At 58.5% G+C, this 24,988-nt stretch overlaps 2 protein-coding genes across 2 annotated transcripts in view; both read left to right on the top strand.

The window, feature by feature from the left end:
* Positions 1–532: 532 nt before the first annotated feature.
* Positions 533–20,491, top strand: ehmt2 (euchromatic histone-lysine N-methyltransferase 2). Its single transcript, XM_069198245.1, has 28 exons — positions 533–777; positions 3,133–3,220; positions 3,530–3,927; positions 4,560–4,638; positions 4,761–4,837; positions 5,792–5,944; positions 6,096–6,188; positions 6,804–6,912; positions 7,420–7,518; positions 7,884–8,020; positions 8,369–8,512; positions 9,429–9,727; positions 10,631–10,816; positions 11,240–11,322; positions 11,482–11,588; positions 11,700–11,822; positions 13,419–13,520; positions 13,746–13,850; positions 14,064–14,218; positions 14,946–15,113; positions 15,651–15,795; positions 16,658–16,735; positions 17,304–17,419; positions 17,529–17,615; positions 17,875–17,953; positions 18,069–18,244; positions 19,124–19,316; positions 19,497–20,491. Exons 1-27 carry the CDS (start codon positions 751–753, stop codon positions 19,302–19,304), a joined length of 3,594 nt encoding a protein of 1,197 aa, XP_069054346.1. The 5' UTR covers positions 533–750; the 3' UTR covers positions 19,305–19,316; positions 19,497–20,491.
* A 684-nt stretch (positions 20,492–21,175) lies between these two features.
* The window catches only part of slc44a4 (solute carrier family 44 member 4), a 21,893-nt gene continuing 18,080 nt past the window's right edge, over positions 21,176–24,988 (top strand). The window contains exon 1 of the mRNA XM_069198259.1: positions 21,176–22,622. Within this exon, the coding sequence (XP_069054360.1) occupies positions 22,583–22,622 (40 nt within the window). The 5' untranslated portion in view covers positions 21,176–22,582. The remainder of the gene's footprint in view (positions 22,623–24,988) is intronic.

The raw sequence follows: 24,988 nt of genomic DNA, 5'->3' as shown, positions 1-24,988 counted from the left end.
GCTATTGTATTTACTGTCTGTCGTCCTGTCTGCTGCTGTTCTGTATGGACAGCGCCTGACGGACTCATGAGAAACTCTTCACTGCACTCCGCACCCGTGTCAGTATAATAATAATATAAGTCAAGTTGATCACTAGAAAAGACGAATAAAGTAGTAACAGTCAGTGTGGAACGAGACAGTGGATCAGCACTGTTTAAGGGTCTGGCAGTTCGTTCTGATGTACAATTCAGTTAAAAGCGTCAGAATCTCAGATCTATCTCAGATCAAACTATTTTTTTATGATTTTTTTTAATTTAAACCTCCGAAATACAAAAAAAGGAGACCAAATATTAAAACATATACAGAAATAGACGCACTCGCAATTATTAAAGCTGAAAATTGAGCTTTTTTTACATATTTTCCTTGTATGTCTTCCTTTAAATGCTAAAAAAAAAATATCAGATCGGAGCATGACTGGTTTCTGACGTCACAAACATGGACGCGGCCTTTGGGCTTCAGAGCACCTGGCCTCGGTCATGTGACCAGGGTGAGCTTGGCAGCGGCGGAGGGGGGAGGGGCGGAAGAGCGAAGCCCGGGAAAGCAGACAAACGGGAGGGGGCGGGGCCCGGGCGCGACGTGCCCGTGACGTCAGACGCCCGGGATTGTTCCCCGGCGGAGGACAATGGCGAGGGGGCGGGGCGCGCCGGCGGCGAGGGGGCGGGTCGCGCTCTGAGTGACGTCTTTCTCCGTCGCCCCGGAGTCGGAGCCAATATGTCGGCGGCTGAGCTCTCGAGTGAGGTGAGGAGACCTGATTTTGGATGCTTGCGTGTTTGGATTGATGTGGTCACCCCCCATCCTGCACCGTGTTGTCCGTGTGCAGCGGGACGGCCGCTTGGGGGGCGGGGGGGTTCCCGCAGCGCCTGCAGGGGCGCCTCGTTTCTGTCTGTAGGCTGGGGTACAAAGAGGCGCCCAGCGCCTTGCACAGAGCCGGGTCTTTTCAGGGTGCGAGCCCCGTCTCCGCGCCTGGACGCGCTGCTGCGTGTGTTAACGCTGCTGGGCAGACCCCGGCGTGGTGGGGAGGGCGATCGGCTGTGTGCGTGTGCGTGGAGGGGATGTTGTGTTTTCATCCAGGGAGACCGGACCCATATTCTCTCGTCTCTTTGTTCCTCAGTGCTCCGCCACACAGCCGGATTGAGAGCAGTCTGATCCACTGCACGTTTACAGCGATCTCTCAGACCCCCAGTGCACAGCAGTCTGATCCACTGCACGTTTACAGCGATCTCTCAGTCAGACCCCCAGTGCACAGCAGTCTGATCCACTGCACGTTTACAGCGATCTCTCAGTCAGACCCCCAGTGCACAGCAGTCTGATCCACTGCACGTTTACAGCGATCTCTCAGTCAGACTCCCAGTGCACAGCAGTCTGATCCACTGCACGTTTACAGCGATCTCTCAGTCAGACCCCCAGTGCACAGCAGTCTGATCCACTGCACGTTTACAGCGATCTCTCAGTCAGACCCCCAGTGCACAGCAGTCTGATCCACTGCAGGTGTGACAGTGCTGTCAGTCAGACTCCCAGTGCACAGCAGTCTGATCTGCTCCAGGTGTGACAGTGCTGTCAGTCAGACTCCCAGTGCGCAGCAGTCTGATCCGCTCCAGGTGTGACAGTGCTGTCAGTCAGACTCCCAGTGTGCAGCAGTCTGATCCGCTCCAGGTGTGACAGTGCTGTCAGTCAGACTCCCAGTGCGCAGCAGTCTGATCCGCTCCAGGTGTGACAGTGCTGTCAGTCAGACTCCCAGTGCGCAGCAGTCTGATCCGCTCCAGGTGTGACAGTGCTGTCAGTCAGACTCCCAGTGCGCAGCAGTCTGATCCGCTCCAGGTGTGACAGTGCTGTCAGTCAGACTCCCAGTGTGCAGCAGTCTGATCCGCTCCAGGTGGTACAGTGCTGTCAGTCAGACTCCCAGTGCGCAGCAGTCTGATCCGCTCCAGGTGTGACAGTGCTGTCAGACTCCCAGTGCGCAGCAGTCTGATCCGCTCCAGGTGTGACAGTGCTGTCAGTCAGACTCCCAGTGCGCAGCAGTCTGATCCGCTCCAGGTGTGACAGTGCTGTCAGTCAGACTCCCAGTGCGCAGCAGTCTGATCCGCTCCAGGTGTGACAGTGCTGTCAGTCAGACTCCCAGTGCGCAGCAGTCTGATCCGCTCCAAGTGGTACAGTGCTGTCAGTCAGACTCCCAGTGCGCAGCAGTCTGATCCGCTCCAGGTGTGACAGTGCTGTCAGTCAGACTCCCAGTGCGCAGCAGTCTGATCCACTCCAGGTGTGACAGTGCTGTCAGACTCCCAGTGCGCAGCAGTCTGATCCGCTCCAGGTGTGACAGTGCTGTCAGACTCCCAGTGCGCAGCAGTCTGATCCGCTCCAGGTGTGACAGTGCTGTCAGTCAGACTCCCAGTGCGCAGCAGTCTGATCCGCTCCAGGTGTGACAGTGCTGTCAGTCAGACTCCCAGTGCACAGCAGTCTGATCCGCTCCAGGTGTGACAGTGCTGTCAGTCAGACTCCCAGTGCGCAGCAGTCTGATCCGCTCCAGGTGTGACAGTGCTGTCAGTCAGACTCCCAGTGCGCAGCAGTCTGATCCGCTCCAGGTGGTACAGTGCTGTCAGTCAGACTCCCAGTGCGCAGCAGTCTGATCCGCTCCAGGTGTGACAGTGCTGTCAGTCAGACTCCCAGTGCGCAGCAGTCTGATCCGCTCCAGGTGTGACAGTGCTGTCAGACTCCCAGTGCGCAGCAGTCTGATCCGCTCCAGGTGTGACAGTGCTGTCAGACTCCCAGTGCGCAGCAGTCTGATCCGCTCCAGGTGTGACAGTGCTGTCAGACTCCCAGTGCGCAGCAGTCCGACCCCCTCCGGGTGTGAATGTCAGTCCTTAGACATGGTATGCCTGCTTTTCGAGCTCAGTGAAGCTGCGTGAATCTGGCACAAACACTAAAACCCAGCACATTCGTTTCTGCTGGTTTTTGACGTTGCAAGTAGCATTTGAGTGGCCTTCATGCCTGAGATACGGCACCTTATTTTTTCGAGGGTGCACTGTCGATCTCCATAGCAACGCATCCGTTCGGTCAAAGTGGAACTAATTACTTCTGCCTTCGTTTCCCCCACACCAGGAGGACACTAACCAGGGCGGACTCTCAGAGCAGAAGAAGAAGGCGGAGATTGCTGCCGGGAAGGACTCTGGTGACCAATCAGGAACAGGCAAGCCCACAGAGAGACACACCCACCCACAGAGAGACACACCCACCCACAGAGAGACACACCCACAGACAGTCACAGAGAGACACACCCACAGGGAGAAACACCCACAGACAGTCACAGGGAGACACACCCACAGGGAGAAACACCCACAGACAGTCACAGAGAGACACACCCACAGGGAGAGACACACACACACACACCCACAGAGAGACACACCCACAGACACCAGCCCCTCACTGGACACCAGTCCAGCACATAATAATAATAAAATAGCTCAGACTGTCTCCCTGCCCGTGTTCCGGTATCCAGGTGACGACGCCGGCGCCGCGGCGACCGTTCCCGAGGAGGCGGAGCCCATGGGGGGGATGATGTCGTCGCCGAAGGATTCCGAGAGGGAGGGGGAGGGGGCGGCCAAGGGGGGAGGGGAGCGGGCGGAGGAGGGGGGGGCGGTCTCCACGGCGCCCCCCGCCGGCAAGGGGCTGGCGGGCCACGCGGCCAAGACTCTCTCCTCCTCCTCCTCCTCCTCTTCCTCCTCCTCCTCCTCCTCCTCCTCGTCCCCCCCGGGTCGGGCGAAGATGAGCATGCCCAGCCAGGGAAAAGCCCCCCCGCCCGTGAGCCCCCCCGCCGACCCCCCCGCCGGCGCCGCGGCACCCCCCCCCAAAGTCCACCGGGCCAGGAAGACCATGAACAGGCCTGCGGCTGGACAGGTGCGGCCCATCGGGACCTGGGGCTGCCTGACTGTCTGCCTGCCTGCCTGTCTGTCTGTCTCTCTGACTGTCTGCCTGCCTGCCTGCCTGTCTGTCTCTCTGCCTGCCTGTCTGCCTGTCTCTCTGACTGTCTGCCTGCCTGCCTGCCTGTCTGTCTCTCTGCCTGCCTGCCTGTCTCTCTGACTGCCTGTTTCTCTGACTGCCTGCCTGCCTGCCTGTCTGTCCGTCTGCCTGCCTGTCTGCCTGTCTCTCTGACTCTCTGACTGTCTGCCTGCCTGTCTGTCCGTCTGCCTGCCTGTCTCTCTGTCTCTCTGACTGCCTGCCTGTCTGTCTGCCTGCCTGTCTCTATGCCTGTCTCTCTGAATGCCTGCCTGTCTCTTTGACTGCCTGCTTGTTTGCCTGCCTGTCTCTCTGACTGCCTGCCTGCCTGTCTCTCTGACTTCCTGCCTGCCTGTCTGTCTCTCTGCCTGCCTGCCTGTCTCTCTGACTGCCTGCCTGCCTGTCTCTCTGACTGCCTGCTTGTTTGCCTGCCTGTCTCTCTGACTGCCTGCCTGTCTGCCTCTCTGCCTGCCTGCCTCTCTGCCTGTCTCTCTCTGCCCTGTGTCTCACTGTCTCTCTGTCTCCCTGCGCAGATGAAGAGTGTTGATCCTCCTGAGCCTGCAGTGGACGCCCCTGAGCCTTCCACCAGCTCGCCACTAGAGGGCGACACAGGTCAGCCGGTCTCTCCTGTCTCCATCCTCTCCCCTCTCTCTCCCCCCTCACTCCTCTCTCTCCCCTCTCCCCTCTCCTCTCTCTCTCCTCTCTCCCCGATTGACTCCCGCTCTGTCTCTCAGGAGGAGTGAAGAGGAGGAGGCTGGATGTCTCGTCGCCCCCTGCAGGGCAGCTGGAGAAGAGCAGCGAGGAGGAGGAGGTGGGTGGGGTCACGCTGACGGAGAGCCTCGAACCCTGTGTGTCTCTCCGTCATATTGTCTGTCTTACCTCTCCTGTCTCTCTCTCTCCTCTGCCTTATCTCTCTCTCCTCCCCTCTCTCCTGTCTCTCTTCTCTCTCTCTCTCTCCTCTACCTCATCTCTCTCCTTCTCTCTATCCTGTCTCTCTCTCCCCTCTCTCCTGTCTCTCTTCTCTCTTTTCTCTCTCTCTCCTCTACCTCATCTCTCTCCTTCTCTCTATCCTGTCTCTCTCTCCCCTCTCTCCTGTCTCTCTTCTCTCTCTCTCTTCTCTACCTTATCTCTCTCCTTCTCTCTATCCTGTCTCTCTCTCTCCCCTCCTCTCTCCTCTACCTTATCTCTCTCTCTCCCCTCTCTCCTGTCTCTCTCTCTCCCCTCTCTCTCTCCCCTCTCCCCTATCTCTCTCTCCTTTCTCTCTCCTCTACCTCATCTCTCTCTCTCCCCTCTCTCTCTCCCCTCTCTCCTGTCTCCTGTCTCTCTCTCCCCTCTCCCCTATCTCTCCCTCCTCTCTCTCTCTCCTCTACCTCATCTCTCTCTCTCCCCTCTCTCCCCTCTCTCAATTCAGTCCAAGGTGCTTTATTAGCATGACCGATGGGTACAATCAGTGTTGCCAAAGCAAATAAAAATAATAAAATTAACATAGAACAAAACAAAAATAGAAGTAAAATAAAATCTACAGACATGTTACAGACATTTACAACAAAGACATATTATATAATATTGACATACTGTAGGCAGCTGGAGCATTATTGGGAGACGGACTCACTGTTCCTCAGGCTGTGACAGGAGATCACACACTGGGCTGCCAGTTCAACTGAGTTCCCTCCTCCCTCTCCCAGTAGGATTGGGACCTGTTGTGGTTTTGGCACAAACTCTCTCTCTCCCCTCTCTCCTCTCTCTCTCCTCTCTCTCTGTGCAGAAAGTGGGCGGGTCCCCGGTGGCCGAGGGGGCGGGGCCGGGCGAGGAGGACCGAGGGGATTGGCTGGAGGAGTGGGAGACGGAGGGAGGGGAGGAGTTCCGGCTCTTCTACGACAGCTTCTCCATGGACGAGCCGGTCGACTCCGACAGCAAGGTAACGAGCGCAGATCGGGGGGGTGGCGAGGGCCGGCTCGCGCGCGCCTTGCGAACCCCGTGTGTGCGGCGGAGGACTGGGACGGGGGCCCCCCAGCGCTCGTCCCCTCTGCTGGTCGACACTGAGTGTGCGCGCGCGCGTCTCTTTGCAGTCTGGAGACGGGGGCGCAGAGAGTCGGGTCAGCGAGGCCGAGGAGGAGGAGGAGGAAGAGGAGGAGGAGGAGTCGGGCAACCAGTCTGATCGCGTGAGTCTGTCTGTCTGTCTGTCTGTCTGTCTGTCTGCCTGCCTGCCTGCCTGCCTGCCTGCCTGCCTGCCTGTCTGTATCTGTGTCTGCCTGTCTGTATCTGTGCCTGTCTGCCTGTCTGTCTCTCTGCCTGTCTGTATCTGTCTCTCTGACTCTCTGCCTGCCTGCCTGCCTGTCTGTATCTGTGCCTGTCTGCCTGTCTGTCTCTCTGCCTGTCTGTATCTGTCTCCCTGCCTGCCTGCCTGCCTGCCTGCCTGCCTGCCTGTATCTGTGCCTGTCTGCCTGTCTGTCTCTCTGCCTGTCTGTATCTGTCTCTCTGACTCTCTGCCTGCCTGCCTGCCTGCCTGCCTGTCTGTATCTGTGCCTGTCTGCCTGTCTGTCTCTCTGCCTGTCTGTATCTGTCTCTCTGACTGCCTGTCTGCCTGTCTCTCTGTATCTGTGTCTCTCTGTCTGTCTGTATCTGTGCCTGTCTGCCTGTCTGCTCGGGTTCGGACCAGAGGAAGAGGGGTCTGTGTGTGTGAGGGTCTCTCTCTCTCTGTGTCCAGAGCTGGGGTTCGGACCAGAGGAAGAGGGGTCTGTGTGTGTGATGGTCTCTCTCTCTCTCTCTGTCTCCAGAGCTCGGGTTCGGACCAGAGGAAGAGGGGGGTCCCCAGGAAGCCAGGAAGCCCGTGGGTGAAACCGTCGCGCCGCAGGAAGAGGCGGGACCGCGCGAGGGACAGACCGGGTACGCCGATCGGGCGCATTGATCGATCGATCGGCCAAGTGAGGGATTGGTGCCTTACTGAAGCGAGGGACGACGAGATTCGCCTGACTGGTCAATTCGCTGATCGATTAACCAATTGAGTGATTATTGACTGATTGAAGCGTGTGAGTCGCAGACTCACTGATTAGCAGAATGATCAGTAGGCTGATCATCAATAGGCTGATTGATTACTGATTGATTGAAGCATGTGAGGCGGAGTCTCACTGATGAGCAGAATGATCAGTACGCTGATCGATTACTGATTGATTAAGCATGAGAGTCAGGCTCACTGATGAGCAGAATAATCAATAGGCTGATTGATTACTGATTGATTAAGCATGAGAGTCAGATTCACTGATGAGCAGAGTCGTCAATAGGCTGATCGATTACTGATTGATTAAGCATGAGAGTCAGACTCACTGATGAGCAGAATCGTCAATAGGCTGATTGATTGATTATTGATCTGTCTGCGTGTCCTTGTCCGGGCAGGGGCTGTGGGGCCCAGCGTGTCGTCCAGCGAGTACACTGAGGTACCCCTGGGGTCCCTGGACATCACGCCTGCCGACAGCTTGTCTCCACGGCAACATGGTGAGGCGTGCAGCGTTTCTGTCTTTCTCCCCCAGTGTCTCACTCTCACTCCCTACCCGTCTCACTCTCTGTCCCTACCCGTCTCACTCTCTGTCCCTACCTGTCTCACTCTCTGTCCCTGCCCGTCTCACTCTCTGTCCCTACCCGTCTCACTCTCTGTCCCTACCTGTCTCACTCTCACTCCCTGCCTGTCTCACTCTCTGTCCCTACCCGTCTCACTCTCACTCCCTGCCTGTCTCCCTCTCTGTCCCTACCCGTCTCACTCTCTGTCCCTACCTGTCTCACTCTCAATCCCTGCCTGTCTCACCCTCTCTCTCTCCCTGCCTGTCTCACTCCCCATGTGTCTCACCCTCTCTCCCTGCCAGTGGGCAGCGAGTCTCTGGACACTGACCGGCTGGAGGAGCTGCCCCTGTGCAGCTGCAGGATGGAGGCGCCCAAGATTGACCGCTTGACCGAGAGGGCGAAGAGTCAGTGCATGGCCAGAGAGAGTGTGAACGGAGAGGTACTGAGTCTGTCTGTCCGTCCGGAGGGGTCAGGGGTCAGTGACAGCGGTCTGGAGGGCTCAGGAGTCAGTGGGAGTGCTCTGGGGGGTCAGGGGTCAGCGGTCAGTGGGAGTTCTCTGGAGAGATCAGGGGTCAGTGGGGGTGCTCTAGGGGGTTCAGGGCTCAGTGGAAGGGCTCTGGGGGGTCAGGGGTCAGTGGGATTGCTCTGGGGGGCTCAGGGGTCAGTGGGATTGCTCTGGGGGGCTCAGGGGTCAGTGACAGCGGTCTGGAGGGGTCAGGGCTCAGTGGGAGTGCTCTGGGGGCTCAGGGGTCAGCGGTCAGTGTCCCCTGTCCTCTCCTCTCTGCAGGTGGTGCTGTGCAGCAGTGAGATCGTGAAGAGTGAGACCATGCGCCCCTCGTCCCGGGTGTCCCTCATGGTCCTGTGTGAGGTCCACCGCTCCCACATGGTCCAGCACCACTGCTGCCCGGGCTGCGGCTACTTCTGCACCATGGTGAGACCCGCTGGCCGAGGAGCTCTCTCCCACTCCTGTCTCTCTCCCACTCCTGTCTCTCTCCCACTCCTGTCTCTCTCCCACTCCTGTCTCTCTCCCACTCCTGTCTCTCTCCCACTCCTGTCTCTCTCTCTCGCATTCCTCTCTCTCCTGTCTCCTCATCCCTCTCTCTCCTCTCTCTCACCCCTCTCACCTCTCTCTCCTCTCTCTCTCCCCTCTCCCCCCTCTCTCCTCTCTCTCTCTCCTCTCCCCTCTCTCTCTCCCCTCTCTCACCTCTCTCTCCTCTCCCCTCTCTCTCACCCCTCTCCTCTCTCTCTCACCTCTCTCTCCTCTCTCTCTCTCCCCTCTCTCTCACCCCTCTCTCTCCCCTCCCTCTCCCCTCTCCTCTCTCTCTCCTCTCTCTCTCTCTCCTCTCTCTCTCTCCTCTCCCCCCTCTCTCTCACCTCTCTCCCCTCTCTCCCCTCTCTCTCCTCTCTCTCTCTCCCCTCTCTCCCCTCTCTCTCCTCTCTCTCTCTCCCCTCTCTCCCCTCTCTCCCCTCTCTCTCTCCTCTCCCCTCTCTCTCTCTCCCCTCTCTCTCTCCCCTCTCTCTCTCCTCTCTCTTTCTCCCCTCTCTCTCTCTCACCCCCCTCTCTCCTCTCCCCTCTCTCTTTCTCCCCTCTCTCTCTCTCACCCCCCTCTCTCCTCTCCCCTCTCTCTCCCCTCTCTCTCTCCCCTCTCTCTCTCTCCCCTCTCTCTCTCTCACCTCTCTCTCCTCTCTCTCTCTCCTCTCTCTCCCCTCTCTCTCTCTCACCTCTCTCTCCTCTCTCTCTCACCCCTCTCCCCCGTCTCCCCCCTCTCTCTCCTCTCTCTCCTCTCTCTCTCTCCTCTCTCTCCTCTCTCACCCCTCTCTCTCTTCCCCCCCCCCTCTCTCCACAGGGCACGTTCCTGGAGTGCTGCCCGGACCTGCGGATCGCCCACCGGTTCCACCGGGCCTGCGTGTCGGTGCTGGCCGGCCTGCTGTTCTGCCCGCACTGCGGAGAGGACGCTTCCGACGCCCAGGAGGTCACCCTCCCCGCGGGGGGCGCCGCGGCGACCGTCGTCACGGCGTCCGCCTCCTCCACCACCACCCCCTGCCCGGCCCCGGCCCCGCCCCCTCGGGCCGGCACGCCCCCCCCGGGCCCCGCCCCCCTCGCACCCGGGGCCAGCAGCACCAAGAGAGGAGAGGCCCCCAGCAGGTTAATACCTCACACTTATATAGCGCCTTTCCGGGCTCTCCCCTCGGAGCTCTGGACAGTAACGGGGATCCCCTCCAGCCCCACCAGTGTGTACCCCACCTGCATGATGCTCCAGTCCTCTCACACACAGCAGCTCTCAGGGGGAGGAGAGCAGAGCGATGAGGCCAGTTCAGAGAGGGGGGGGTGATCAGGAGGCCATGATGGGTCAAGACCAGGGGGGGTATCTGACCAGGACGCTGGGGTAACACCCCTACTCTTCTCGAGAGACACCCCGGGATTGTTAATGACCACAGAGAGTCGGAACCTCGGTTTGACATCTCATCCGAAGGACGGCGCCTGTTTACAGTCCAGTGTCCCCCGTCACTATACTGGGGCATCAGGACCCCCACAGACCGCAGGGTGAGAGCGCCCCCTGCTGGCCCCACTCACACCTCCTCCAGCAGCAGCCTCGGCTGTCCTCCCAGGAGTCTCCCCTCCAGGTACTGGCCAGGCTCCCCCTGCTGGGCTCCAGTGGGGCTGTGAGCTGGGTGAGAGCGCCCCCTGCTGGCCCCACTCACACCTCCTCCAGCAGCAGCCTCAGCTCTCCTCCCAGGAGTCTCCCCTCCAGGTACTGGCCAGGCTCCCCCTGCTGGGCTCCAGTGGGGCTGTGAGCTGGGTGAGAGCGCCCCCTGCTGGCCCCACTCACACCTCCTCCAGCAGCAGCCTCAGCTCTCCTCCCAGGAGGTCCCTCATGGTCCTGTGTGAGGTCCACACAGGTCCACACAGGACCACACAGCTGGGTTAACAGCTGGGCGATCGGCTCCTACGACCTCCCGACCTGAGCACAGGGGACCCCCGCCGAATGGACGGGGGGTTCACTGAGCTGGCTGATCGCCGCGCCCTCTCTCTCGCCCCGTCTCCCAGCGCCAGGATGCGGGGCGGCGGGGAACTGCGGCGGACGGCGCTGTCCGTGCCCCCGGCCGACCCCGTGGACAGTATGGGCCCCTCGGTCACCCTGCCCAGCGGCAGCCTGGTCTGCCCCAGCGCGCTGCCCGCCGGCCCCAGCAGGGCGGCGATACAGAGGGCCATTCTCACCCAGGATACCGAGAGGTACGTGCGTCTGCGTGCGAACCCTGTCCCGCGCGTGGGGATAACTCCCCGTTCCTCGAGTGCGTGGTGAATCGCACAGGTGTTTTCTCTTTGCTTCCCGATTCCTGCGCGTTGTTAACGAAGTTAATGACTACCCCTGACTTCCTGCCAGCTGACTTCCTGCCCCTGACTTCCTGCAAGCTGACTTCCTGGTCCCGACTTCCTGCCGGCTGCCCCTGACTTCCTGCCGGCTGACTTCCTGGTCCTGACTTCCTGCCGGCTGCCCCTGACTTCCTGCCGGCTGCCCCTGACTTCCTGGTCCTGACTTCCTGCCGGCTGCCCCTGACTTCCTGCCGGCTGCCCCTGACTTCCTGGTCCTGACTTCCTGCCGGCTGCCCCTGACTTCCTGCCGGCTCGTTAACGGCTCTCCCCTGTGCTGACCAGGAGGAAGAAGCTGCGTTTTCACCCCAGACAGCTGTACCCTGCCGCCAAGCAGGGAGAGGTCCAGAGAGTGCTGCTCATGCTGAGTGAGTCCCCTGAGCTGACCGGCTCTCTGTCCGCCTGTTCTCTCTCCCCCTCTCTCTCTGTCCTCTGTCTGCGTGCCCGTCTGTCCTGTCCTCTGGGGCGACCCCTCGGTGCCCCTCTGTCCTCTGGGGTGACCCCTGCTCTCTCTGTCTCCCCGCCAGTGGAGGGCATCGACCCCTGCGGTCACTCGGATGGCCAGAACCGGCGCTGTGCCCTGCACGCCGCCGCCCAGAGGGGCCTGCTGGAGATCTGCTACCTGCTCGTCCAGGTGAGCGCCGGGCACACCTGGGGTGCGTGGGGAGGGGGGGCTCTGGGGGGCCCTCGTTTTCGTTAACGCAAGAGATCCGCCTCCCACCCCCCCCCCCCGGTGTGTTTTCAGGCGGGCGCTAAGGTGGACGCCCAGGACAAGTCGATAAGGACCCCGCTGCTGGAGGCCATCATGAACGGACACGTGGAGGTGGTGAAGTTCCTCATCCGGAGCGGAGCCTGCGTCTTCCACGCCGTGAGAGCCCTGCCGACACCCCCGTACTGCACTGCTGGCACCCCCATATTACACTACTGACACCCCTGTACTACACTACCGACACCCCCGTACTACACTGCTGGCACCCCCATATTACACTACTGACACCCCCATATTACACTACCGACACCCCCGTACTACACTGGTGGCACCCCCATATTACACTACCGACACCCCCATATTACACTACTGACACCCCCATATTACACTACCGACACCCCCATATTACACTACCGACACCCCCGTACTACACTACTGACACCCCCATATTACACTACTGACACCCCCATGCTACACTACCGACACCCCCATATTACACTACTGACACCCCCATATTACACTACAGACACCCCCATATTACACTACTGACACCCCCATATTACACTCACATCATCCTCAAACTACACTGTCAGGAACCCAGTATTACACTTTCATCACCATTATTATACTGTCATTACACAGCGATCCCAGAGCTATTACAGTGTTACTACACCATTATAACACTGTCATTACACAGCGATCCCAGAGACAGCTATTACAGTGTTACTACACCATTATAACACTGTCATTACACAGCGATCCCAGAGCTATTACAGGGTTACTAAACCATTATAACACTGTCATTACACAGCGATCCCAGAGACAGCTATTACAGTGTTACTACACAATTATAATGCTGTCATTACACAGCGATCACAGAGTACGACAGAGCTATTACAGTGTTACTACACCATTATTATACTGTCATTACACAGCAATCCCAGAGCTATTACAGTGTTACTACACCATTATTATACTGTCATTACACAGCGATCCCAAAGACAGCTATTACAGTGTTACTACACCATTATTATACTGTCATTACACAGCGATCCCAAAGACAGCTATTACAGTGTAACTACACCATTATTATGCTGTCATTGCTCAACAGTCACAGCAGCAGAGTTATTACAGTGTCACTGTGACTTTGTTACACTGTTATTACACAGCGATCGCAGAGTACGAGAGAGCTATTATGGTGTTACTACACTGTTGTTACACAGTTATAACACAGCGAACGCAGAGTACGAGAGAGCTATTACAGTGTTACTACACCGCTGTTACACAGTTATTACACAGCGATCGTAGAGTGCGACAGCGCTATTACGGTGTTACTACACCGTTGTTACACAGTTATTACACAGTGATTCCAGAGTACGAGAGAGCTATTACAGTGTTACTACATCGCTGTTACACAGTTATTACACAGCGATCGTAGAGTGCGACAGCGCTATAACAGTGTTACTACACCATTGTTACACATTTATTACACAGCGATCCCAGAGTGCGACGGCGCTATTACGGTGTTACTACACCGCTGTTACACAGTTATTACACAGCGATCCCAGAGTGCGACGGCGCTATTACGGTGTTACTACACCGCTGTTACACAGTTATTACACAGCGATCCCAGAGTGCGACGGCGCTATTACGGTGTTACTACACCGCTGTTACACAGTTATTACACAGCGATCCCAGAGTGCGACGGCGCTCTGGCGCGGAGACGCCTCTGACCCTCTGTCCCTGTTCGTCCAGGAGGAGGACGGCTCCACTGGACTCCACCACGCGGCCAAGCTGGGCAGCCTGGAGATCGTGAACCTGCTGCTCAGCACGGGGCAGGTGGACATCAACGCCCAGGTCAGCCGGCCTGCGTGCCCCCCTCCCCTCCTCCTGCCTGTCTCTTTCTCAGCCTGTCTCTCTCTCAGTCGGACAGTGGGGTCTGGCCACCCCGAAGCTCTGGGCTGCCCGTCTCTCTCTCGGCATTAACCCGTCTCTCTCTCAGTCAGACAGTGGGGTCTGGCCACCCCGAAGCTCTGGGCTGCCCGTCTTTCTCTCGGCATTAACCCGTCTCTCTCTCAGTAGGACAGTGGGGGCTGGACCCCAATAATCTGGGCCGCGGAGCATCGGCACATCGACATCATCAAGGCCCTGCTGGCCAGGGGGGCCAACGTGTCTCTGAAGGACAAGGTGGGGGTCAGCGCCTGTCCGTCTAGCTCTCTGTCCACCCTGCCTGTCTCGCTCTCTCTCTCGATAGCCACACGGCACCTGTCCCACTCTCTGTCATTACCCACACTGCACCTGTCTCTCTCTCTGTCATTACCCACACTGCACCTGTCTCTCTCTCTCTGTCATTACCCACACTGCACCTAACTCACTCCCTCCCCCCCGTCTCCCCCTCAGGAGATGAACGTCTGTCTGCACTGGGCCTCGTTCGCGGGCAGCGCGGACATCGCCGAGCTCCTCCTCAACGCCGGCTGCAACCTCCACGCGGTCAATCTCCATGGTGACACGCCCCTACACATCGCCGCCCGGGAGGGGTACTTGGACTGTGTCACGTGAGTGTCTGTATTAACCCCCCTCTCTCTCTCTCTCTCAGTGCAGTGTTCATGTACTGGAGTGTCCAGTCAGTGTGTCTGTATGAACCCCTCTCTCTCTCAGTGCAGTGTTCATGTACTGGAGTGTCCAGTCAGTGTGTGTGTATGAACCCCTCTCTCTCTCAGTGCAGTGTTCATGTACTGGAGTGTCCAGTCAGTGTGTCTGTATGAACCCCTCTCTCTCTCAGTGCAGTGTTCATGTACTGGAGTGTCCAGTCAGGGTGTCTGTATTAACCCCTCTCTCTCTCAGTGCAGTGTTCATGTACTGGAGTGTCCAGTCAGTGTGTCTGTATGAACCCCTCTCTCTCTCAGTGCAGTGTTAGTGTACTGGAGTGTCCAGTCAGTGTGTGTGTATGAACCCCTCTCTCTCTCAGTGCAGTGTTCATGTACTGGAGTGTCCAGTCAGTGTGTCTGTATGAACCCCTCAATCTCTCTCAGTGCAGTGTTCATGTACTGGAGTGTCCAGTCAGTGTGTGTGTATGAACCCCTCTCTCTCTCAGTGCAGTGTTCATGTACTGGAGTGTCCAGTCAGTGTGTGTGTATGAACCCCTCTCTCTCTCAGTGCAGTGTTCATGTACTGGAGTGTCCAGTCAGTGTGTCTGTGTGAACCCCTCTCTCTCTCAGTGCAGTGTTCATGTACTGGAGTGTCCAGTCAGTGTGTGTGTATGAACCCCTCTCTCTCTCTCAGGCTGTTCCTGTCCCGGGGTGGCGATATCGAAGTGTGTAACCGGGAGGGTGACACGCCCCTCTCTCTCGCCCAGCCCCACTCTCCCGTCTGGGTGTCCCTGCAGATCAACAGGAAGCTGCGCCGGGGGATCGCCGAACGCATCACTCGCACTGAGAGGATCATCTGCAGGTCTGTGTCTCTCTCAGTGTGTGCATTAACCCCTCTCGCTCTCAGTGTGTGCATTAACCCCTCTCGCTCTCAGTGTGTGGATTAACCCCTCTCGCTCTCAGTGTGTGCATTAACCCCTCTCGCTCTCAGTGTGTGGATTAACCCCTTTCGCTCTCAGTGTGTGGATTAACCCCTTTCGCTCTCAGTGTGTGGATTAACCCCCCTCTCTCTCAGTGTGTGTATTGACCTGTCTCTCTCTCAGTGTGTGTAATAACCCCTCTCTCTCAGTGTGTGTATTAACCCCTCTCTCTCAGTGTGTGTATTGACCCCCCTCTCTCAGTGTGTGTATTAACCCCCCTCTCTCTCAGTGTGTGTATTGACCTGTCTCTCTCTCAGTGTGTGTATTGACCTGTCTCTCTCTCAGTGTGTGTAATAACCCCTCTCTCTCAGTGTGTGTATTAACCCCTCTCTCTCAGTGTGTGTATTAACCCCTCTCTCTCAGTGTGTGTATTGACCTGTCTCTCTCTCAGTGTGTGTATTAACCCCTCTGTCTCTCAGTGATGTGGCTCAGGGCTATGAGAATGTCCCTATCCCCTGTGTCAATGGAGTGGACGATGAGCCCTGCCCCTCTGACTACAAGTACATCTCGGAGAACTGTGAGACGTCCAGCATGAACATCGACAGGAACATCACACACCTGCAGGTAAACACACACATATACACCTGCTGCAGGTACACACACACCTGCAGGTAAACACACACATATACACCTGCTGCAGGTACACTCACACCTGCAGGTAAACACACACATATACACCTGCTGCAGGTACACTCACACCTGCAGGTAAACACACACATATACACCTGCTGCTGGTACACTCACACCTGCAGGTAAACACACACATATACACCTGCTGCAGGTACGCTCACACCTGCAGGTAAACACACACATATACACCTGCTGCAGGTACACTCACACCTGCAGGTAAACACACACATATACACCTGCTGCAGGTACACTCACACCTGCGGGTAAACACACACATATACACCTGCTGCAGGTACACTCACACCTGCAGGTAAACACACACATATACACCTGCTGCTGGTACACTCACACCTGCAGGTAAACACACACATATACACCTGCTGCAGGTACACTCACACCTGCAGGTAAACACACACATATACACCTGCTGCTGGTACACTCACACCTGCAGGTAAACACACACATATACACCTGCTGCAGGTACACTCACACCTGCAGGTAAACACACACATATACACCTGCTGCAGGTACACTCGCACCTGCAGGTAAACACACACATATACACCTGCTGCAGGTACACTCACACCTGCAGGTAAACACACACATATACACCTGCTGCAGGTACACTCACACCTGCAGGTAAACACACACATATACACCTGCTGCTGGTACACGCACACACACATCTGCAGCGGGTGAACAGGGAGGTTTCGATGGCGGTTTAACAGTCATTTACACACTATTTCAGCAGTCGTTTCACACAGAATGTACCTCATCTTCTCTCCCTGCCTGTCAGCATTGTAGCTGTACAGACGACTGCTCCTCCAGTAACTGCCTGTGTGGACAACTGAGTATCCGCTGCTGGTATGACAAGGTACCGTGTCTCTCTGTGTGAGGAGTGTCTCTAGGGTCTGTGTGAGGGTCTGGACTCCTCTCTCTGTGTGAGGAGTGTCTCTGGGGTCTGTGTGAGGGTCTGGACTCCTCTCTCTGTGTGAGGAGTGTCTCTGGGGTCTGTGTGAGGGTCTGGGCTCCTCTCTCTGTGTGAGGAGTGTCTCTGGGGTCTGTGTGAGGGTCTGGACCCCTCTCTCTGTGTGAGGAGTGTCTCTGGGGTCTGTGTGAGGGTCTGGACTCCTCTCTCTGTGTGAGGAGCGCCTCTGGGGTCTGTGTGAGGGTCTGGACTCCTCTCTCTGTGTGAGGAGCGCCTCTGGGGTCTGTGTGAGGGTCTGGACTCCTCTCTCTGTGTGAGGAGTGTCTCTGGGGTCTGTGTGAGGGTCTGGACTCCTCTCTCTGTGTGAGGAGTGTCTCTGGGGTCTGTGTGAGGGTCTGGACTCCTCTCTCTGTGTGAGGAGTGTCTCTGGGGTCTGTGTGAGGGTCTGGACTGCTTTCTCTGTGTGAGGAGTGTCTCTGGGGTCGGTGTGAGGGCCTGTACTCTGTGTGTGCAGGATCGCCGGTTGCTCCAGGAATTCAACAAGATCGAGCCTCCCCTGATCTTCGAGTGTAACCTGGCCTGTTCCTGCTGGAAGACCTGCAAGAACAGAGTGGTGCAGGCTGGGATCAAGTGAGTGCTGGCGGTGCTGCTGTTGTGTGTGTTGTCGGCGACGTGTTTGAAAGTCTCTCCGGCCCTCAATCCCCCCTCTCTCCTCTCTCCTCTCTCCTGTCTCGCCCAGGGTGCGTCTCCAGCTGTACCGCACAGCGAAGATGGGGTGGGGCGTCAGAGCTCTGCAGGATATCCCTCAGGGCAGCTTCATCTGCGAGTGGGTGTCTCCCCGTTATCTCTGCATCTCTGTCTCTCCCGTCTCCCTCTGACAGTCTCTCTCTCTCTCCTTTCTGTCTCTCTGTCCTGCCTGTCTGACAGTGTCTCTCTCTCTCCTGTCTGTCTGACAGTCTCTGTCCTGTCTGTCTCTGTCTGTGCTGTGTTGTCTGTCTGACAGTCTCTCTATCCTGTCTGTCTCTCTCTGTGCTGTGCTGTCTGTCTGACAGTCTCTCTCTCTCTCCTGTCTGTCTCTCCCTCAGATACGTAGGGGAGCTGATCTCAGATGCTGAAGCTGATGTCAGGGAAGACGACTCCTATCTCTTCGACCTGGATAACAAGGTGACCTGTCTCTCTCTCTCTCTCTCTCTGTGCCTCCTGTCTAACCGCCTCTCTGCCCGTCTCTCTCTCTCTCTCTCTGGTCGGTAACGCCCCTCCCCTCTCCCGCCCCCTGCAGGACGGGGAGGTGTACTGCATCGACGCCCGGTACTACGGCAACATCAGCCGGTTCATCAACCACCTGTGTGACCCCAACATCATCCCCGTGCGCGTCTTCATGCTCCACCAGGACCTGCGGTTCCCTCGCATCGCCTTCTTCAGCTCCCGGGACATCCTGACCGGGCAGGAGCTGGGGTGAGACGGGAGACACACAGGGGACTGGGGACAGGAGAGAGACAGGGGAGAGACAGGGGAGAGACAGGACACAGAGAGTGGGGTTCCCTCGCATCGCCTTCTTCAGCTCCCGGGACATCCTGACCGGGCAGGAGCTGGGGTGAGACAGGAGACACACAGGGGACTGGGGACAGGAGAGAGATAGGGGAGAGACAGGACACAGAGAGTGGGGTTCCCTCGCATCGCCTTCTTCAGCTCCCGGGACATCCTGACCGGGCAGGAGCTGGGGTGAGACGGGAGACACACAGGGGACTGGGGACAGGAGAGAGACAGGGGAGAGAGACAGGACACAGAGAGAGAGAGAAAGAGAGAGAGAGAGAGAGAGAGACGAGACAGGAGAGACACAGAAGAGAGAGAGGCAGGAGATAGGAGAGAGAGGGAGACAGGACAGAGAGAGACAGGAGACACAGAGGGGACTAGGGACAGGAGAGAGACACAGGACAGAGGGAGACAGGAGAGAGAGAGACACACAGGAGAGAGGGAGACAGGAGAGAGACAGGAGACACAGAGGGGACTAGGGACAGGAGAGAGACACAGAAGAGAGGGAGACAGGAGAGAGAGACACACACAGGAGAGAGGGAGACAGGAGAGAGGGAGACAGGAGACACAGAGGGGACTAGGGACAGGAGAGAGACACAGGAGAGAGAGAGACACACAGGAGAGAGGGAGACAGGAGACACAGAGGGGACTAGGGACAGGAGAGAGACACAGGAGAGAGGGAGACAGGAGAGAGAGAGACAGGAGACACAGAGGGGACTAGGGACAGGAGAGACAGCCAGATCCATTCACACTCTGATGTCCAGCCTCTCCCTCCCTCCCTCTCTCTGGCCCGCGGCGCAGGTTCGACTACGGCGACCGCTTCTGGGACATCAAGAGCAAGTACTTCACCTGCCAGTGTGGCTCGGAGAAGTGCAAGCATTCGGCCGAGGCCATCGCGCTGGAGCAGAGCCGCCTGGCGCGGCTGGAGACCAGCCCCGAGGCCCTGCCCGAGCCCCCACCCACACTGCCCGCTGCCCCCTAGAGGGCTGGCTGTCTGTCTGTCTCTGTCCGCCCTCCTGGGCCCCCGGCTGTCCGTCTGTCTGTCTGTGTCCACCTGCCTGCCTGCCTGTCTCTGTCTCTGTCTGTCCTCCTGGGCCCCCGGCTGTCCGTCTGTCTGTCTGTGTCCACCTGCCTGCCTGTCTGTCTCTGTCCGCCCTCCTGGGCCCCCGGCTGCCTGTCTGTCTCTGTCTCTGTCCGCCCTCCTGGGCCCCCGGCTGCCTGTCTGTCTGTCTGTCTGTGTCCACCTGTCTGCCTGCCTGTCTCTGTCTCTGTCCGCCCTCCTGGGCCCCCGGCTGTCTGTCTGTCTGTCTGTCTGTGTCCACCTGCCTGCCTGCCTGTCTCTGTCTCTGTCCGCCCTCCTGGGCCCCCGGCTGTCCGTCTGTCTGTCTGTCTGTGTCCACCTGCCTGCCTGCCTGTCTGTCTCTGTCCGCCCTCCTGGGCCCCCGGCTGTCTGTCTGTCTGTCTGTCTGTGTCCACCTGCCTGCCTGCCTGTCCGTCTGTCTGTCTGTCTGTGTCCACCTGCCTGCCTGTCTGTCTGTCTCTGTCCGCCCTCCTGGGCCCCCGGCTGTCCGTCTGTCTGTCTGTGTCCACCTGCCTGCCTGCCTGTCTGTCTCTGTCCGCCCTCCTGGGCCCCCGGCTGTCCGTCTGTCTGTCTGTGTCCACCTGCCTGCCTGTCTGTCTCTGTCCGCCCTCCTGGGCCCCCGGCTGCCTGTCTGTCTGTCTCTGTCCGCCCTCCTGGGCCCCCGGCTGTCCGTCTGTCTTTCTGTGTCCGCCTGTCTGTCTGTCTCTCTCTCTGTCCATCTGTCTGTCTGTCTGTCTGCACAGGTGCATTGGGATCTGTATCCCTCTGTGCCTGTCTGTCTGCTCCATGTCTCTCTGTGTCTCTGTCTGCCTGCCTGCCTTTTGTCTCCCAGTGCCTGTCTGTCTGCCCGCCCTGTGTCTCTCTGAACCTGTCTGCCCGCCCTGTGTCTCTCTGTACCTGTCTGCCTGCCCTGTATCTCTCTGTGTCTGCCCTGTGTCTGTCTGTCTGCCCTGGATGTCAGAAGCAGCCTGCAGTGAGCTGTTGACTGTTTTAATAGCCCCCCAGTCCAGCTGGTGCCTGTTTTATTAGCCCTCAGTAGAGTTGTCGTCTGTTGTGAGTTTTTACTGAATAAAGAGCCTTTCTCTCTCCTTGTGGACTCTGCCTCTGTCCCTGCCGAGCGAGACACTCCTCGTCCAGCCTGGGGACTGACCGGCCCAGCTGGACCTCAGCGACACAGCTGACCAGTAGCTCAGCGACACAGCTGACCAGTAGCTCAGTGAGATAGCTGACCAGTAGCTCAGCGACACAGCTGACCAGTAGCTCAGTGACACAGCTGACCAGCCCAGCAGGACCTCAGTGACACAGCTGACCAGTAGCTCAGCAACACAGCTGACCAGCCCAGCTGGACCTCAGTGACACAGCTGACTGCTAGCTCAGTGACACAGCTGACCGGTAGCTCAGCGACACAGCTGACCAGTAGCTCAGTGACACAGCTGACCGGTAGCTCAGCGACACAGCTGACCGGTAGCTCAGTGACACAGCTGACCGGTAGCTCAGCGACACAGCTGACCAGTAGCTCAGTGACACAGCTGACCAGCCCAGCAGGACCTCAGTGACACAGCTGACCGGTAGCTCAGCGACACAGCTGTCCAGCCCAGCAGGACCTCAGTGACACAGCTGACTGCTAGCTCAGTGACACAGCTGACCGGTAGCTCAGCGACACAGCTGACCAGTAGCTCAGTGACACAGCTGACCAGCCCAGCTGCACCTCAGTGACACAACAGCTGACCGGTACATCAGTGACACAGCTGACCAGCCCAGCTGGACCTCAGCGACACAGCTGACCAGTAGCTCAGTCACACAGCTGACCAGCCCAGCAGGACCTCAGCGACACAGCTGACCGGTACATCAGTGACACAGCTGACCAGCCCAGCAGGACCTCAGTGACACAGCTGACCAGTCCATCAGGACCTCAGTGACACAGCTGACCGCTAGCTGCCCGTCCAGGTGTGTCACGAGTCCAGCGGAGCTCTCTTCCTGTGAGCTGGACATGTGTCTGTCCCCCGGGGGCCGTCCAGAGCTGGCTGTAGGGTGGACTCTGGGAGTCCCTCTGACAAGGAGCGGGCGCGGGGTCGAGGCGCTCTATGACCTCTACTACGACCAGGTCAACGGGAAAATAATCCAACTCAAACAAGACGAACAAGGAAGAAGTTTGTTTTTTTTCCCCTCGGTCCTCCTCCTCCTCCTCCGCCAGGGGGCGTGGCCTGACGTCACAGTGGAGGCGCGCCGCCGCGGGGGCGTGCCCGGCCAGGTGAGCGCTGCCGCCGCCCCTCCCAGCGGCAGGTGCCTCTGTGACGTCACGCCTGGTTACCGCAGGCACAGAGACGGAGCGAGCGAGAGAGATTTATCCCGCAAACCAAACAGCTCCCCTCGTCCAGCCGGACCCCAGAGCCGGGAGCGCTCTTCCAGGTGAACCGAGCCGAGCCGAGCCGAGCCGTCCCCACGTCGTGCCGTTTGACACCGAGGGAGGTACATACAAACCGCAGGGGCAGAGGATCTCCGAGCGCGGGGTGGTTGGGTGAGTCGCCGAGAGAGGAGACGCCAGAGACTCTGTCGACCGGAGAGCGGAGACCGGGGAGAGGAGACGCCAGAGACTCTGTCGAGCGGAGAGCGGAGACCGGGGAGAGGAGACACCGGAGACTCTGTAGAGCGGAGACCGGAGACCGGGGACCAGAGACCGGGGACCAGAGACCGGGGAGAGGAGACACCGGAGACTCTGTCGACCGGGGAGAGGAGACCGGGGAGAGGAGACGCCAGAGACTCTGTCGACCGGAGAGCGGAGACCGGGGAGAGGAGACGCCAGAGACTCTGTCGACCGGGGAGAGGAGACCGGGGAGAGGAGACGCCAGAGACTCTGTCGACCGGAGAGCGGAGACCGGGGAGAGGAGACGCCAGAGACTCTGTCGACCGGAGAGCGGAGACCGGGGAGAGGAGACGCCAGAGACTCTGTCGACCGGGGAGAGGAGACACCGGAGACTCTGTAGACCGAAGACCGGGGAGAGGAGACGCTGTAGACCGGAGACCGGGGAGAGGAGACACCGGAGACCGGGGAGAGGAGACACCGGAGACCGGAGACGCTGTAGACCGGAGACCGGGGAGAGGAGACACCGGAGACCGGGGAGAGGAGACACCGGAGACCGGAGACGCTGTAGACCGGAGACCGGGGAGAGGAGACCGCGATGGGGAAGAAAAGCGAGGACAGCGACTCCGACACTTTCGGTGAGACCGACACACGCACACACAGACACACACACACACACACACGAGCACACTCGGGGGTCTCCCCCCTCCCCCCACGCCTCGCCGCAGCCCGTGTGGGGGGTACCCCGCGCTCGGGTCCGAGAGCCGGACAGGCCCCGTCTCGCCTTGGCGGCGGCAGGGCTGCGTCTCCTGTCCCGTGACGGCGCACACACACACACACACACACACACACACACACCAGGGGGAGACGTGAAGACGACCCGACCCGCCGGTTGGCAAAAACTTTAACGCGACTTTTTTTTGTCTTAATTGTAATGAAACAAGTTAAACACGGTGATTTCTCACGGGCGCGCACACACACAAACACACACAGTCCGAGTAACGAGCGAAACACAACCCCGGACAAGTTGTGCGATTTGATCGGTCCCGGTCGGACCCGCATTTCCGGTCTGAAAACGAGCGCGTCTGGACACCCCGATATAGCGCCTTTCCCGCCTGGGGCCGGGGGGGGCCAGGCTGGTCCACTGGGGTCGGACTGTGTTTGGGACAGGGGACAGCAGTCTCTCCCGTCCTGCTGGCGGCTGGGGGGGTGAGGACGCAGGTTCGAGCCCTGTCCAGAGTGACACAGCTGACCGGTACCTCGGCGAGTCCATCACAGGACACACACACACCCTGGACAGGACACACGCACTCTCACACACCCTGGACAGGACACCAGTCCATCACAGGACACACGCACTCTCACACACCCTGGACAGGACACCAGTCCATCACAGGACACACACACACACTCACACACCCTGGACAGGACACCAGTCCCTCACAGGACACACACACACACACACACACACACACACACACACACACACACTGGACAGCACAGCAGTCCATCACAGGACACACTCACACACCCTGGACAGCACAGCAGTCCATCACAGGACACACTCACACACCCTGGACAGGACACCAGTCCATCACAGGACACCCACACACACTCACACACCCTGGACAGGACACCAGTCCATCACAGGACACCCACACACTCACACACCCTGGACAGGACACCAGTCCATCACAGGACACCCACACACTCACACACCCTGGACAGGACACCAGTCCATCACAGGACACCCACACACTCACACACCCTGGACAGGACACCAGTCCATCACAGGACACCCACACACTCACACACCCTGGACAGGACACCAGTCCATCACAGGACACCCACACACTCACACACCCTGGACAGGACACCAGTCCATCACAGGACACCCACACACTCACACACCCTGGACAGGACACCAGTCCATCACAGGACACCCACACACTCACACACCCTGGACAGGACACCAGTCCATCACAGGACACCCACACACTCACACACCCTGGACAGGACACCAGTCCATCACAGGACACCCACACACTCACACACCCTGGACAGGACACCAGTCCATCACAGGACACCCACACACTCACACACCCTGGACAGGACACCAGTCCATCACAGGACACCCACACACTCACACACCCTGGACAGGACACCAGTCCATCACAGGACACCCACACACTCACACACCCTGGACAGGACACCAGTCCATCACAGGACACCCACACACTCACACACCCTGGACAGGACACCAGTCCATCACAGGACACCCACACACTCACACACCCTGGACAGGACACCAGTCCATCACAGGACACCCACACACTCACACACCCTGGACAGGACACCAGTCCATCACAGGACACCCACACACTCACACACCCTGGACAGGACACCAGTCCATCACAGGACACACTCACACACCCTGGACAGGACACCAGTCCATCACAGGACACACTCACACACCCTGGACAGGACACCAGTCCATCACAGGACACACTCACACACCCTGGACAGGACACCAGTCCATCACAGGACACACTCACACACCCTGGACAGGACACCAGTCCATCACAGGACACACTCACACACCCTGGACAGGACACCAGTCCATCACAGGACACACTCACACACCCTGGACAGGACACCAGTCCATCACAGGACACACTCACACACCCTGGACAGGACACCAGTCCATCACAGGACACACTCACACACCCTGGACAGGACACCAGTCCATCACAGGACACCCACACACACTCACACACCCTGGACAGGACACCAGTCCATCACAGGACACCCACACACACTCACACACCCTGGACAGGACACCAGTCCATCACAGGACACCCACACACACTCACACACCCTGGACAGGACACCAGTCCATCACAGGACACCCACACACACTCACACACCCTGGACAGGACACCAGTCCATCACAGGACACACACTCACTCACACACCCTGGACAGGACACACACACACTCACACA

The sequence above is a fragment of the Lepisosteus oculatus genome, chromosome 14 (assembly GCF_040954835.1).
Source record: "Lepisosteus oculatus isolate fLepOcu1 chromosome 14, fLepOcu1.hap2, whole genome shotgun sequence".
NCBI classification, from domain to species: Eukaryota; Metazoa; Chordata; class Actinopteri; order Semionotiformes; family Lepisosteidae; genus Lepisosteus; species Lepisosteus oculatus.
This window is presented reverse-complemented; position numbering and strand designations above follow the sequence as displayed.

What these genes read in the sequence shown, in the direction of transcription:
- ehmt2 (XM_069198245.1), top strand. Translation starts at nt 751, where the DNA reads ATGTCGGCGGCTGAGCTCTCGAGTGAG. An exon ending in GAGCCTGCGTCTTCCACGCC is followed by an intron (nt 11,823 to 13,418) that starts GTGAGAGCCCTG and finishes CTGTTCGTCCAG; the next exon opens with GAGGAGGACGGCTCCACTGG. An exon ending in TCTTCGACCTGGATAACAAG is followed by an intron (nt 17,954 to 18,068) that starts GTGACCTGTCTC and finishes CGCCCCCTGCAG; the next exon opens with GACGGGGAGGTGTACTGCAT.